Source organism: Patella vulgata, chromosome 7 (assembly GCF_932274485.2).
Source record: "Patella vulgata chromosome 7, xgPatVulg1.2, whole genome shotgun sequence".
Classification (NCBI taxonomy): domain Eukaryota; kingdom Metazoa; phylum Mollusca; class Gastropoda; family Patellidae; genus Patella; species Patella vulgata.
The window spans coordinates 60,413,395-60,427,976 of record NC_065885.2 but is presented as its reverse complement, the minus strand read 5'-3'; the positions used below and the strand labels follow the sequence as shown (position 1 = coordinate 60,427,976).

The 14,582-nt window shown below is 38.3% G+C and overlaps 1 protein-coding gene across 1 annotated transcript in view; it reads right to left on the bottom strand.

The window, feature by feature from the left end:
- LOC126827534 (uncharacterized) overlaps positions 1–14,116 on the bottom strand; it is a 34,885-nt gene extending 20,769 nt beyond the window's left edge. Inside the window, exons 1-7 of the mRNA XM_050556988.2 lie at positions 13,941–14,116; positions 11,176–11,299; positions 10,448–10,514; positions 9,149–9,224; positions 7,656–7,751; positions 1,421–1,499; positions 718–901 (exon numbers count right to left, since the gene is read on the bottom strand). Of these exons, the coding sequence (XP_050412945.2) occupies positions 718–901; positions 1,421–1,499; positions 7,656–7,751; positions 9,149–9,224; positions 10,448–10,514; positions 11,176–11,299; positions 13,941–14,000 (686 nt within the window). The 5' untranslated portion in view covers positions 14,001–14,116. The remainder of the gene's footprint in view (positions 1–717; positions 902–1,420; positions 1,500–7,655; positions 7,752–9,148; positions 9,225–10,447; positions 10,515–11,175; positions 11,300–13,940) is intronic.
- Positions 14,117–14,582: the final 466 nt, after the last annotated feature.

Here is a 14,582-nt window from a genome sequence, read left to right as displayed (position 1 = left end):
AGTGGCGCTAAGGCCTACTCTTAAATCAAATTCCAACTGCCAAGGGATCTTTTACGTGCATGCCAATGTGTACACGGGACCTCAGTTTTTCGGCCACCTGACCATCTCGACAGCTGTCCTCGATGAACTTTCTTGGCCAACACCGGGAGCGGACATGCCAGCCAGCGTCTTACTCACTTAGCCACTATGGCTCCCTCAGCCAATGAAAAAGTTGAATTGTTAAAAGGCTCTGGTCTGAAGAATGGTAACAAATGTACAGATTGCGTGTGGTAATGACAATAGTCTGGATAATCCTAAGGAACATTCTTCGGTCAACACTGGAACCGAACCCAGGACTGTCTGTTCAACGAACTTTGTTCCCAGATTATACACTCAGTATAATCTATTGACAACTCTATAACACCAATCATGAGATTATGTGACTTCAATACGTGGATTCAATACGTGTGCATTATTCTGTACAGGCTTTAGAATTTCTTAGTTACATAGCGGAGGTTGATCATAGTCATGTTTGAAAATTGGCTTTTTAAAAAATGCACTATTTTTCTGGCGTGCAAAATGACTAATGGGTCAGATCTAGTTTCGGTCATTTTCCATAGCCCTCAGTCTCAACCGGAATATATGGCCGACAAGGAACCCATGGCCCAGAACCAACGTGGTTCCCTTTCCCACATGAGCAATTACTATATATATAGAAACATGTCTCTAGTTGCATACCTGTAAAATCTAACCGCTTCGTGCATTGGACCCGAACCAGATATTTCACTTATAGAATTCGGTGATATGCCATAATTCAACAGTAGTTCTACGACATTATTATTACCCCTTATCGCTGCAGCAACTATCGCATGAGTATTATTCGTTCTCTTTTCATCGAAATCCAAGAGAATTGAAACAGCGTCTGGAACACAACGATAAATCAGATGGTGAATCAATTAATAATAATGAGAGAGAGAGAGAGAGAGAGAGAGAGAGAGAGAGAGAGGGTTTAACATCCACTTGACACAAATTAGGTTTATTTCGGGACTAACATATGGTTCAAGTTTATTTCCATAATTCGCTTGGGCGTAGGGGTCTTTTATAAGTCGCGTACAACCGGGGAATCGAAACCGTGCCAGTTGACTCAATGACAGACTTTATGATACAACGCGCACGTGATAACCATTCAGCCATCCAACCTCCCTAATAATAATGTATATTTGTAATGCGCTTAATAAAGCATCCATATACACATGCTCAAAAGCGCAACATTAAAGGAGTTTCTCGTCAATAAAACACACATAAACAATCTGTTTCTAATCTGGATAATAGACTTTAAACAAATGAGTTTTTAGATGTGACTTTAAGAATGTGAAAGTTTGAGATTCTTTAATGTTTACTGGTATGTGCCATTGAAAACAGGTTATACAGGTAATTTTACCTTTTTTATTAAACATGGCAGCTACATCTAAAGGTGTTAGTTCATCTTTATTACGAATATTTAACTGTCTTGCATCAGCCTGAAATAATAGTACAATATAAACTTATTATCAACTTCCTTTGATCAAAGTCAGTTCTATATATGCAACAAACTTATAAATAGGTTATTCTATTCTGCAATTCACAGAGCGTGGTCTAAAGCATGATTAGAGGGGAAATATCAGCTTCATAACCCATGTTTAAAGGTGAAATATCAACTTTATAACCCATGGTTAGAGGGGAAATATTTGCTTTATAACCCATGGTAAGAGGGAAAATATCAGCTTTATAACTCATGATTAAAGGGCATATATCAACTTTATAACCTATAGTTGGAGGGGAAATATCAGCTGTAAAAAAGCATAGTTAGGTGGGTTATTCTAAAATTTATAATCTAACGCAAAAAAAGGTTAAAATCTGTTCAGTTTTTATTGTAATATCCTGAAGTGAATTTTGAGAACGTTTGTCATCCTCTGTTGATGATTTATAAACATGCCAGTGCCACTTACAAATGTCGGGGAAAATATTTTGGTGGGACAGAGACAATCTACCGCTGATATTTTGATTTTGCTCTCTTAACCCTTTAACCGTCGGATTGTTTTGGGGGCAGAGAGAGAGAAATGGGGTTTAACGTCCACTCGACACAAACTAGGTCATTTCGGGACTAACACATGGTTCAATTTTATTTCAATAGTTTGCTTGCGTGTAGGGGGTCTTTAGCAGTGGGAGTAAACCGGAGGACCCAGAGAAAACCCACGAGGTTGGACAGAAGACCCTACTCCGTGTGGATTGCTTTCGGATTTCGACTAGGAAAATCATATTGTTAAGAGAAATGGGGTTTAACTTCCACTCGACACAAACTAGGTCATTTCGGGACTAACATATGGTTTAATTTTACGGGTCTTTAGCAGTGGGAGGAAACCGGAGGACCCGGAGAAAACCCATGAGGTTGGACAGGCGACCCTACTCCTTGCCACGTACAACGGGGGATTCGAAACCACACCAGTTGTCTCAATGACAGACTTTATGGTACAGCGCGCACGTGCTAACCATTCAGCCATTCAACCCCCCATATTGTTAAGAATATATCCTGTAATTCTTTAAATTTAAGAATAAATCATACAAATGTATATATTTTTGAAAAGATATTGAATTCCTCTATTCAGTGGCATAAAATATTTAATATTTCTGTCATTTTTACTTATAGGTCATGACCTGCAAAATGGCCTCCTGATTAATGTTCCATATAGAACATCTGACGGTTCAAGGTGTATTATGGGAGATTAGATAAAGAGAGAGAGAGAAATGGGATTTAACGTCCATTCGACACAAACTAGGTCATTTCGGGACTAACATATGGTTTAATTTTATTTCAATAATTCGCTTGCGCGTAGGGGTCTTTAGCAGTGGGAGGAAACCGGAGGACCCGGAGAAAACCCATGAGGTTGGACAGGCGACCCTACTCCTTGTCACGTACAACCGGGGAATTGAAACCCTGCCAGTTGACTCAATGACAGACCGTATGATACAGCGAGCGCGTGCTAACCATTCGGCCATCCAACCCCACGGATTACATAAAGAGCTAACAGATCTCGCTATAATATTTAGAAAATAGATAACGTAAATAGAATATGCTGAAATTGCTCCACTCTGAACCAAGAGCTTTTCAATTTTCGACTAGCCTTGATCATCTAATTACTAAAGTCAGTACGATAAAAAAAGAAAGTCTTGATTATTTTACAAAACATGTATTCCAATCGCAGGCTAGCAATGGCATCGAGAGTTGATTATTGTCTGGATAATCTAATTAATGTCTAATTAATAATTTAGATAACATTTCAGACATAAAGAAAGACCTGCAATAGACATATTTAGATCTTGCATAATGTATGTTTAATCAAATTATAAATAATCAATCAGAGTACATTTCAGTGTGGATTTACCCTTGAAACAATACATGTAGCTACCATAAGAAATGAAATGAAATGAAATGGGGTTTAATGTCCTACAGTTTTGCTCCGAACTGGGCTAATGAAGACAGGTATACGCCATACAGTGTGCTATGAGGGGAAACTTTGCCCGGACAGTGGCACAACAGCCTACACTTATATTGAATTCCAACTGCCAAGGAATCTTTTATGGGACTTTGATTTTTTAACCCATCTGAAGGACTAGACAGCTGTTCTTGTCAAGCCCTCCTTCCTACACCACTGACAAGGGGAAACCACGAAGAGAAAATGACAATGATTGTGAGTGGTTTAAAGTATTTAATACACCCACACATTTAATATACATCTTTCCCCTTGTCAGTGATGCAGGACGGAGGGCCTGACAACGACAGAGAGAGAAATGGGGTTTAACGTCCACTCAACACAGACTAGGTCATTTCGGGACTAACATATGGTTTAATTTTATTTCAATAATTTGCTTGCGCATAGGAGTCTTTAGCAGTGGGAGGAAACCGGAGGACGCGTAAAAAAACCCTAGTCATACGGATGGGACGAAAAACTGAAGTCCTGTGTACACATTGGCGTGCACGTAAAATATCCTTTGACACAGTTGGAATTCAATATAAGAGAAAGCTGTAGTTCCACTGTCCGGGCAAAATTCCCCTCATAGCACACTGTATAGCGTATGCCCGTCTTCATTAACCGAGTTCGGAGCAGAACAGTAGGACGTTAAATTCCATTTCATTTCATTTCTACCATTCATAAAATTCTATCAGTCTATAAATAGACATGTGTGTTCATTTATAAAAATTATAAACTTCCTTTCTAGTTTAACTCAACTTAATGGCATCCTGACCTTCACAATTTTATTTATATAAATATGGTAATTAGATTAATCCCTTCATACAGTATAGACCCAAGGAAAAGAAATTAGTTGATAAATTATAATATTTATAATGTAATTATAGTGTTTATTTAATAAAGGTCAAAGAGAAATATCCAGTTTCCTCCCACTGCTAAAGACCCCTACGCGCAAGCGAATTATGTAAATAAAATTAAACCATATGTTAGTCCCGAAATGACCTAGTTTGTGTCGAGTGGACGTTAAACCCCATTTCTCTCTCTCTCTCTCAAAGAGAAATAGCCAAGGCCAAACACATTTATAGGTCTGTGTATTGCTTACAAACAGCCTCACTGGGGGAAATATTTATAAGGCAATACAAAAAAGAAATTTTGGTTCCCTGATTCTGTTGTGTTACTTAAGATAAATAATAAAAATGAAATAGGGTTTAAGATCCTACAGTTCTGCTCCAACTGGGCTAATGAAGACGACTGGGCTAATGAAGATGGGCATACGCCATACAGTGTGCTATGAAGGAAATTTTGCCTGGACAGTGGCGCTACGGCCTACTCTTATCTCGAATTCCAACTGTCAGGGGATTTTTAGGTACATGCCAATGTGTAAAAGGGGACCTCGATTTTTGGTCCCATACAAACGACTAGACAGCTGAAACCACGTTAAAAATCTTGATGAACTTTCTGGGTTAACAACAGGAGTGAACCCGCGACCTCCAGGCTAATACAAACTACAAACAATCTCATTAATTGCCTCATGTAAATATTTTCCCTCAGTTACAGGAAGGCAAAAGTTAAAGTGTACACAACCCCGGTATATGTGACTGACAATCAAGAATGATACTGGATAATCATACATTCCTATAAACAAATGAAATGAAATGGTGTTTAACGTCCTACTGTTCTGCTCCTATACTGGGCTAATGAAGACGGGCATACACCATACAGTGTGCAATGAGGGAAATCTTGCCCGGGCAGCGGCATTATCGCCTACTCTTATATCTAATTCCAACTGCCAAGGGATCTTTTACGTGCATTCCAATATATACACGGGACCTCAGATTTTCGTTTCATCCGAAGTACTAGACAGCTGTCCTTGTCAGGCCCTCCATTCTGCACCACTGACAAGGAGAAACCATGTCGGAAAATCTGGATGAACTTTTTCGGCCAATGCAGGGATTGAACACCTGACCTCCAGGCTAACGAGCCAGCGTCTTACCCACTTAGCCACCCTATAAACAACATAATGAGATAAATGTATTGCCTTGAAATGTGTTGTGAGAATTCATTTAGCCCAGTAATGACAATATTAAAACACAAAAATAAAAACCTGCCTCCCGCATCACATTTTTTGAAAGGATGTCTGAGAACCAGAATATCTTTTTTGTATGGCCTATTGTTGGTGAAAGCTAATTATATAAAGACCATTTAGGAAAGGCAACATTGTATATTTTTTTCTAATTATATAAAGACCATTTAGGAAAGGCAACATTGTATTTTTTTGGTATGGCCTAATGCTGGAGAGAGCTAACTTTTAGGAAAGGCAACATTGTATTTTATTGTATGGCCTAACGTTGGTGAGGGCTAACTATATAAAGACCTTTTAGGAAAGGCAACATTGTATTTTTTTTTTGTATGGCCTAACATTGGGGAGAGCTAACTATATAAAGACCTTTTAGGAAAGGCAACATTGTATTTTTTTTTGTATGGCCTAACATTGGTGAGAGCTAACTATATAAAGACCATTTAGGAAAGGCAACATTGTATTTTTTTTGTATGGCCTAATGCTGGTGAGAGCTAATTATATACATGTAAAGACCTTTTAGGAAAGGCAACATTGTATTTTTACTTGAAAACAACGAAGAAGGAAGCAAAATTGAATAGGTGTAGCCGAGGAACTAAAATCATATAGGTGTGTCCTAACAAACGTATTCCATAGAAAGTTATTTCATACAGTCAACTAGTTTATACTCTACAGTCTACATTAAACATACATTATGCAAGAGGTAAATCTGCCTATTGTAGGTCTTTCTTTAGGCCTGAAATGTTATATAAATTATTAATCAGACATTTATTAACTTATCCAAACCATAATCAACTCTCGGTGGCATCGGGTACTCAAGATTTTACCTAGATTAGAACGGTTTGCCATTTAAAAATTTATTTCAAAAATGGGAAAGCAAGGGTAAATCTTAAATATACCAGTGCTCTGGTTACCACAATGCACACATATTGCCAAAACTAACCAGCGGCTGCCAGGCAGGATACGCCCACATTTTCGAGAGATGGATAGAGAACAAGCTAAAAAGAAAGTGATTTTTCCTACAACCAAGGGCCATAATTCATGAAGTTACAATTCGATATGCGCAAATATCGAAAGGAACCAAGATCTTTAGGTTATAAGCATGCATTTCAAGTTTCATCAAAATCGAATTAAAATTGTGACCTCTACAGGATCCAAAACCTTGATATACAATATTTTTACACTATTCGCGTACAAGCGGTGGCCATTTTGTCTGGCAATTTTGGTCCAATTTTCACGAAATTCGAACTCAACCTTCATTACGGAGTAACAGTGATATAATCAAACGGGTTTTTTTAAATCGGATAAAAATTGTGACCTCTGGAGAGACCACAAGCCAAAAACGCGATTTTCGTACAATCTGGGGCCATATTTCAGGAAGTTACGATCCGATATGCGCAAATATCGATAATAACCAAGATCTTTGGGTTATAAACATGCATTTCAAGTTTCATCAAAATCAGATCAAAATTGTGACCTCTTGAGTTCCCACAAGTTATGGTCCGATACAAGCCAATATCGAAAGGAACCGAGATCTTAGGGAGATAGACCTATATTTCAAGTATCGTTGAAATCGGATAAAAATTGTGACTTGTAAAGTGTCCACAAACAAATTGTGGACGGACGGACGAACAGGGGCGACTGACATACAGGGTGTATGACAATATACGTCCACATGAAAATGTGGACGTATAAAAACAGTGATAACGTGGCTCAGAATAAAGTAATTTGAATGAAATTTTCAATACAGTATTTTCTTTTTTTATCATTTATTTTTGAATTATTATAGCAGGATCGACAAACTCTTTATTAAACTCTTAAATAATGCATAATATAGAACTGATTGAATACGGTTCCAGCTGTGTTTGTGTCAGACATTTACCATGTGTACTAAATAATGTTCTCTGTTTTTTGTTTAATTGATTAATGTGTTGTGATTGTTGTAATTTTATATTAGTTGTACTTATGTAAAGCGCCCGAGAGCAGCTCGCTGAGTTGTATTGTTGGCGCTATATAAATCAATTATGATTATGATTATTATTATTAAAATGTCAACAATAAATTGGACGTGTAAAAACAAGTTTACTTACATGCAGAAGTCTGTTTATAACAAATAATTTATTCTCTAGATCGGATTGACAGGCGATGTGCAACGGTGTATTACCATCTTTATTCTGGGTGATCTTCTGAAAAACAAACAGGGCTTGGTTTTATATAAAATGAAATGAAATGGGGTTTAATGTCCTACTGTTCAGCTCCTAAACTGGGCTAATGAAGACGGGCATATGCCATACAGTGTGCTATGAGGGAAATTTTGCCCGGGCAGCGGCGCTACGGCTTACTCTTATATCGAATTCCAACTGCCAAGAGATCTTTTAGGTGCACGCCAATATGTACACAGGACCTCGTTTTTTTGTCCCATTCGAACAACTAGACAGCTGTCCTTGTCAGGCCCTTCGTCCTGCATCACTGACAAGGGGGAAACCACGCCGGAAAATCTGGATGAACTTTCTCGGCGAATGCAGGGATCGAACACCCGACCTCCAGGCTAGCGAGCCTGCGTCTTACCCACTTAGTCACGTGATCCCCTGGTTTTATATAAGCTGATAAAATGAAATAAAATGGGGTTTAACGTCCTACTTTTCTGCTCTGACTGGGCTAATGAAGACATTAAGCTGATAAAGCTTGTTGTCGTAAAATATTCTAAGGAGATGCTCTCATTATGATTCCAACATGAAAAGAGAGAGAGAGTGGGAGAGAAATGGGGTTTAACTCCACTCCACACAAACTAGGTCATTTTGGGACTAACATATAGTTCAATTTTATTTCAATAATTTGCTTACACGTAGGGGACTTTAGCAGTGGGAGGAAACCGGAGGACCCGGAGAAAACCTACGAGGTTGGATAGGCGACCCAACTCCTTGTCACGTACAACCGGGGAATCAAAACCACAAAGAACTAGATAATTATGGTACTAACATATGGTACCTGGAGAAATCCAACAAAGTTAGACAGGCACCCCCTTCCCCTTGTCATAAGCATCCAGCTGGAACCAAATTTTAAGTTTTGAAATATTAAAAAATAACATTGTAAACAAGACTCCAGTGGCAATCTGTTTTTAAAAACAAGACCTGGAAGAATTAAATTGCTTTGGCCTAATGGAAAATGGGAGCCTTTGTGGCTCAGTGAGTAAAAGGATGACTCACTAACCAGGACATCTCAGGTAGCCAGGTTCCCTCCAGGTGTTGGGCGAGAAAGTTACTCAGCCAGGTTTCCCCTTGTCAGTGGTGCAAGATGAAGAGGGCCTAGTCGTTCAGATGGGACGAAAAAACCAAGGTACAGTACCCTATACACATTGTCATGCACGTAAGAGAATCCATGACAGTTTGAATTAAAAAAATAACAGTAGGCAGTACCGCCGCTGCCTGGGCTAAATTTCCCTTATAGCACAATGTATGGCATATGCCCGTCTTCGATACAGAACAGTAGGACATTAAACCCCCTTTCTTAATCCACTGGATACTTCGAACTAGATTAGTAGAAAGTTAAACACCATTTCATGTCAGTAAAAATCATAACTTACTTTATTTGATCTTTGTAAGAAAATATCAATCAATTCCACTCTACCAGCAAATACAGCTAAATGTAACGGTGTATTTCTAGAAATTTAAAAACAAATTTTTTTTTTAGCATATTGTTGAATGGGAAAATGCAAAAAGGAAGCCTCGAATCATATTTTTCATTAGCTTACCTATTACCAGTATTTTATTATAAAGGAATATACATGTACCATACAAAATGTACAATGAAGGGGCTTTCCCTGTTCAACATTCAATACAATAATATAATGGTATAAATCTCTGTCTGGAATCTGTCCAGATATATTTACTGAGATATTAATTCTCTTCTCATTGAACTATACATAATATGTAGATCTATTGAATCTCTTATTTATTTTAAAGATTAATATAAGCTTTATTTCTACGTTTTCAGTATTTTTATTATTACTGCATTTTATTTCTACTAATATACCATAATACATGTTAGGTCATAAGTCCCTCAATAAAATATAGTTTAAATCAAGAGAGAAAGAGAGAGAGAGAGAGAGAGAGAGAGAGAAATGGGGTTAAACGTTCACTCGACACAAACTAGGTCATTTCGGGACTAACATATGGTTCAATTTTATTTCAATAATTCGCTAGCGCGAAGGGGTCTTTAGCAGTGGGAGGGAGGGAACCAGGGGACCTGGAAAGATCCCACGAGGTTGGACAGGCGACCCTACTCCTTGTCACGTACAACTGGAGAATCAAAACCATGCCAGTTGACTCAATGACAGACTTTATGAAACAACGTGCTAGCCTAACCATTCGGCCATCCAACCCCCCTCCAGTTTAAATCATGTCCTTATTTCTATAATACAGAGAAAAATCTAGCCCTGAATACAAGAACGAAACCAGGATAAACGATGGGTTCAAATAAAGTTTCTCGACATGTTTTACTTTCTGTCTCAAGTGTCCATGTACCATTTTGAGCTCGCAGCGTTTTTTTTATATAAGGGAAACTTTTATTTACTGTAGATATCACACGACCCAAGCACATTGTTATTCATGAGATCATATATTACTATGGAAACTAATGTAACAAAATACCACACTGTCAATACCACACAACTCGTGTGCAGTGTTATTCCGTGAAATCATATATTACTATTGAAACTAATGTAACAAAATAAATCATGGTACTGTCAATACCACATAACTCCTATCGTATATTACTATGGAAACAGATTTAACAAAATAAACATGGTACTATCCATACCACACTACTCTCTATCATATATTACTATGGAAACAGATTTAACAAAAAAAATGATATAGCTTACCCTTTAATATCAGGTATATTTACATTGGCTCCACTCACGATCAAATACTCTACTAACTTCCTGTTTCCTATCATAACAAAATAAACACATCACAATGAATGACTGATATCTAATGGATGAATCATCAAAACACTTACATGTAGCCTATTACTATTCCTTTTAAATGAAATGAAATGGGGTTTAATGTCCTACTGTTCTGCTCTAACTGGGCTAATGAAGATGGACATGTGCCATACAGTGTGCTTAAGGGAAGTATGCTACATGTATATCGAATTCCAACTGCCAAGGTATGTTTTACGTGCACACCAATGTATACACAGCACCTTGGTTTTTCGTCCCATCAAACGACTATAAATTGTCCCTTGCCAGGCCCTCTGTGCTACACCGATGACTGGGGGAACCACCCAGGAAAATCCTGCTGAACTTTCTCGGCCAACGCAGGGATCGAACACGGGACCTCCAGGTTAGCCAGCCAATGTTTTACTCACTGAGGAACATTGCTTTTAAAACTTTTATGATGTGTGAGGGGAAAACGCCAGCTGACTCAATGACAACATGCTCATGCTAACCATTTGGCCACCCAACCCCGCTTGAGCACGAGAATGAGGGAAAGAACAGATCAATTGGGGCAAGTCGATTAATTTACATTAGGTGCTGTATCAAAAGACCCTTGTCAGACAGCAACCACTTTTGTCTGGTTATTTGTGGTAGAAAACTATGTTACATACCAGCTAGAGTTGCCGTAATGAGGGGTGTATAACCGGTTTCTTTATCAATAGAATTAACATCCAGTCCTTTACCCCCATCACCACCTTTCTTTAATGAAGTTCTTCTGTCACTTTGAATCAGTTTCTGAAAATAACAAGTCAAAAACTAATAAATATGACACCAACTTAATCTCAGACACCACAGAGAGAGAGAGAGAGAGAGAGACAGAGAGAGAGAAATGGGGTTTAATATCCACTCGACAAGACACCCAAGAAATTAAATTAAATGAAATGGGGTTTAACTTCCTACTGTTCTGCTCTGACTGCCTAATGAAGACTGGCATACACCATATACATGTAGTGTGCTATGAGGGAGATTTTGCGCAGGCCATAGCACTATGGCCTACTCTTATATCAAATTCCAACTGCCAAGAGATTTTTTTTTCTCATCCAAACTACTAGACAGCTGTCCATGTCAGGCCCTCCGTCTTGCACCAGTGACAAGGGGAAACTACACCGGAAGGCTTGTTGAGATAGTACCTGTCAGATGTGATACAACGTCAAATATAAAATGATTAAACTTAATATAATTTTTGTTAATGACAGGAAAGACAGTTTGTGATGTGGTAACTAATCAAATATTTATCAAAAATTATCAGGAAATTATATCACACCAATTTTTATCCTAGAAATTTTTATTTAAAGAAAAAACTTGGTTCTGAACCAATGGAATGATGTTTAAAATCTCATCTACATAGTACTTTAGTCTTTTTAGACTAACAAAATGGTATTTTTATTTTATATGCCATGGGGCGATTGTTGATGTTTCTGACTACTCTTCCTCGGATACTGTATACATGTATGAGTGGAGAGAGGGTTTATCAAACTATCCAAATGACTACAATGTAGGCCCCGCCCCACTTTCCTTATCAGCTCAGAAGATGTCATACCATACACATACAAATGCGCTTCAACACTGTATATAAGAGAGAGAAATGGGGTTTAACATCCACTCAACACAAACTAGGTCATTTCGGGACTAGGTCAAATTTTATTTCAATAACTGGCTTGCACGTAGGGGTCTATAGCAGTGGGAGGAAATCGGAGGACCCAGAGAAAACTCACAAGGTTGTACAGGCACATTGTATATGGTGAACTTCAGTTTTTCATAACAACATACCATCAAAATGACTAGGCCCACTTTCCATGTCAGTCCAGCAGATGTCATACCTAACAAGATAGAACTGAACTTGGTAAATCCTGAAGGTTAATCTCAGTCCACACTAGGATTCGACCAAAGTGATGTCCTACCACGGCCCTCGTCGATCACCAAGGTTTTTTACTTGTTGAGTTTATTTCGTTACATGGTGACACCTGAAGATATCAGTCCTGTCAGACCTGTTTGGTTCAACCATGGATATAAAAATGGCTAGTTTGGCCAATCAACTGATATGTTTCACTTGGCTGGTTTATAAAACATGGTTCTTTCAAATCTTGTATTTACACGTATTTAATGTTGGATATTGTAAGTGTACAGGAAATAGGTCTGGTGAACACAGGGAGTGAAATAGGTCTGGTGAACACAGGGAGTGAAATAGGGCTGGTGAACACAGGGAGTGAAATAGGGCTGGGAGTGCTAGAGAGGGAGAAATGGGGTTTAACGTCCACTCGACACAAACTAGGTCATTTCGGGACTAACACATGGTTAAATTTTATTTTGATAATTCGTTTGCGAGTAGGGGTCTTTAGCAGTGGGAGGAAACCGAAGGACCTGGACAAAACCCATGTCACATACAACTGGGGAATCGAAACCACGCCAGTTGACTCAATGACAGACCTTTATATGATACAGCGCGCACATGCTAACCATTCGGACATCCAACCCACCACTGGGAGAGAAATAGGCTAATAATTTGATACACAGATGGGGTCGGATACAAAAACGTATATTGATGGGCTTTAGCTACAATTCACTTTGATTTGTTTTTCCATGCAAATTTATTACTTAAATTGACGAAGTTTGTCGAATTCAATTGCAACCAATCAAAACTTCAATTTGAGGCAAATCGTCAATCGAAAAAGATTGTGCTTGAAATTTAAATTAACACCATAATATATTTTTACATCAGTGTGTCGGAAATATCTTATTAAGGAACATAAATATTTTTTAGAAAGTAAGAGTCAGTATAGTCTTCTTTCAATTTGTGCATGAGTGAATCACGATTATTCGATTGCTCAAGCAATATTAAAAGCAAGGAGGAAACTTCCTAACATACTGTGAAAGGAGAGAAGAGTAGGCCTAATTGCTTGAGCTACAGTACAATGATGTTGAGCTACAGTCAACAGTATATACTTGGTGATGATTTACTCCAGTAGCCCGGGCTAATTTATGTAAATAGATAAATAAAATAAAAAATGGTCTGGTTTGTTTTCTTAGAGCACAACCCAAACACATGAGCAAGACACAGATTGGGTTTTACGTCCACTCAAAACAGGTCATTTTGGGACTAACATTATCAGGCGACAGCAGGTTCGTGCTGAAAGTCTGGCTGATTCGTTGAAGTTTGTTTACGTCTCCACATAAATGGTACAACTTGCTCCTGTTATTCGCCGTATTTCCATTTCACATTGTGGCCTATGGCTATGGATTGTTTCATTTCTGCTGAGAGTAACGGTAATTCAGAATTTATCAAGAACAGACGGTTTTATTATTATCCTTTAAAAAAAAAAGTTTATTTACAAATACACAATCTGCAAAATGAAAATGAGACCGAGCAACCACTCACTTGTAATTTGACAATGTCACCCTCCTTCACGGCTTTAAATAATTCCGATTCTTTTCCCATAGCGTTTGGTAGTTAATCGACGTTCATAATCGTTAATTGTTTTAATCAATTAAGCAATTAATTCCGCACTAAACTTTAGAGAATGCCAATACACTTCACTTTTCACATCCTCACACGCGTACAGGAAATCAACACTAGTCTGGTCACGTGATTAAACAAGGAAGAAAGACTCGAATAGCCAGTCTTATCGACGAAGATCAAAGGGATTATTTTGCGTGCAGCCCTGAGGGCGGATACATTTTTTTAGTATCAATTAATACAAAGTGGCCTTATGCCGCGTCTACGCTTTATCTGGGTCATTTTCAGACTAAAATGGTAATTCGCATATGGTCGCGTGCGCAATTATGCGAAGACGAAAAGTTTGCCCGGGTAGCGGACCCAGCGGCGTTTAAATTTCGCCAGTCCTACGAATTCCAACTTCTAATACCAAGCGAATTTTTTTCGTGCCCTTTCAATCTGTACAGAGGACCTCGTTTTTTCTGTCCTATCCGAATGAATAGGCGACACACCTTTCTCTGTATCTCGGCTACAGCAGTGACCAGTGTAAAATACCTCAGTCAAATTAGGGCCTGCTTTAATTTC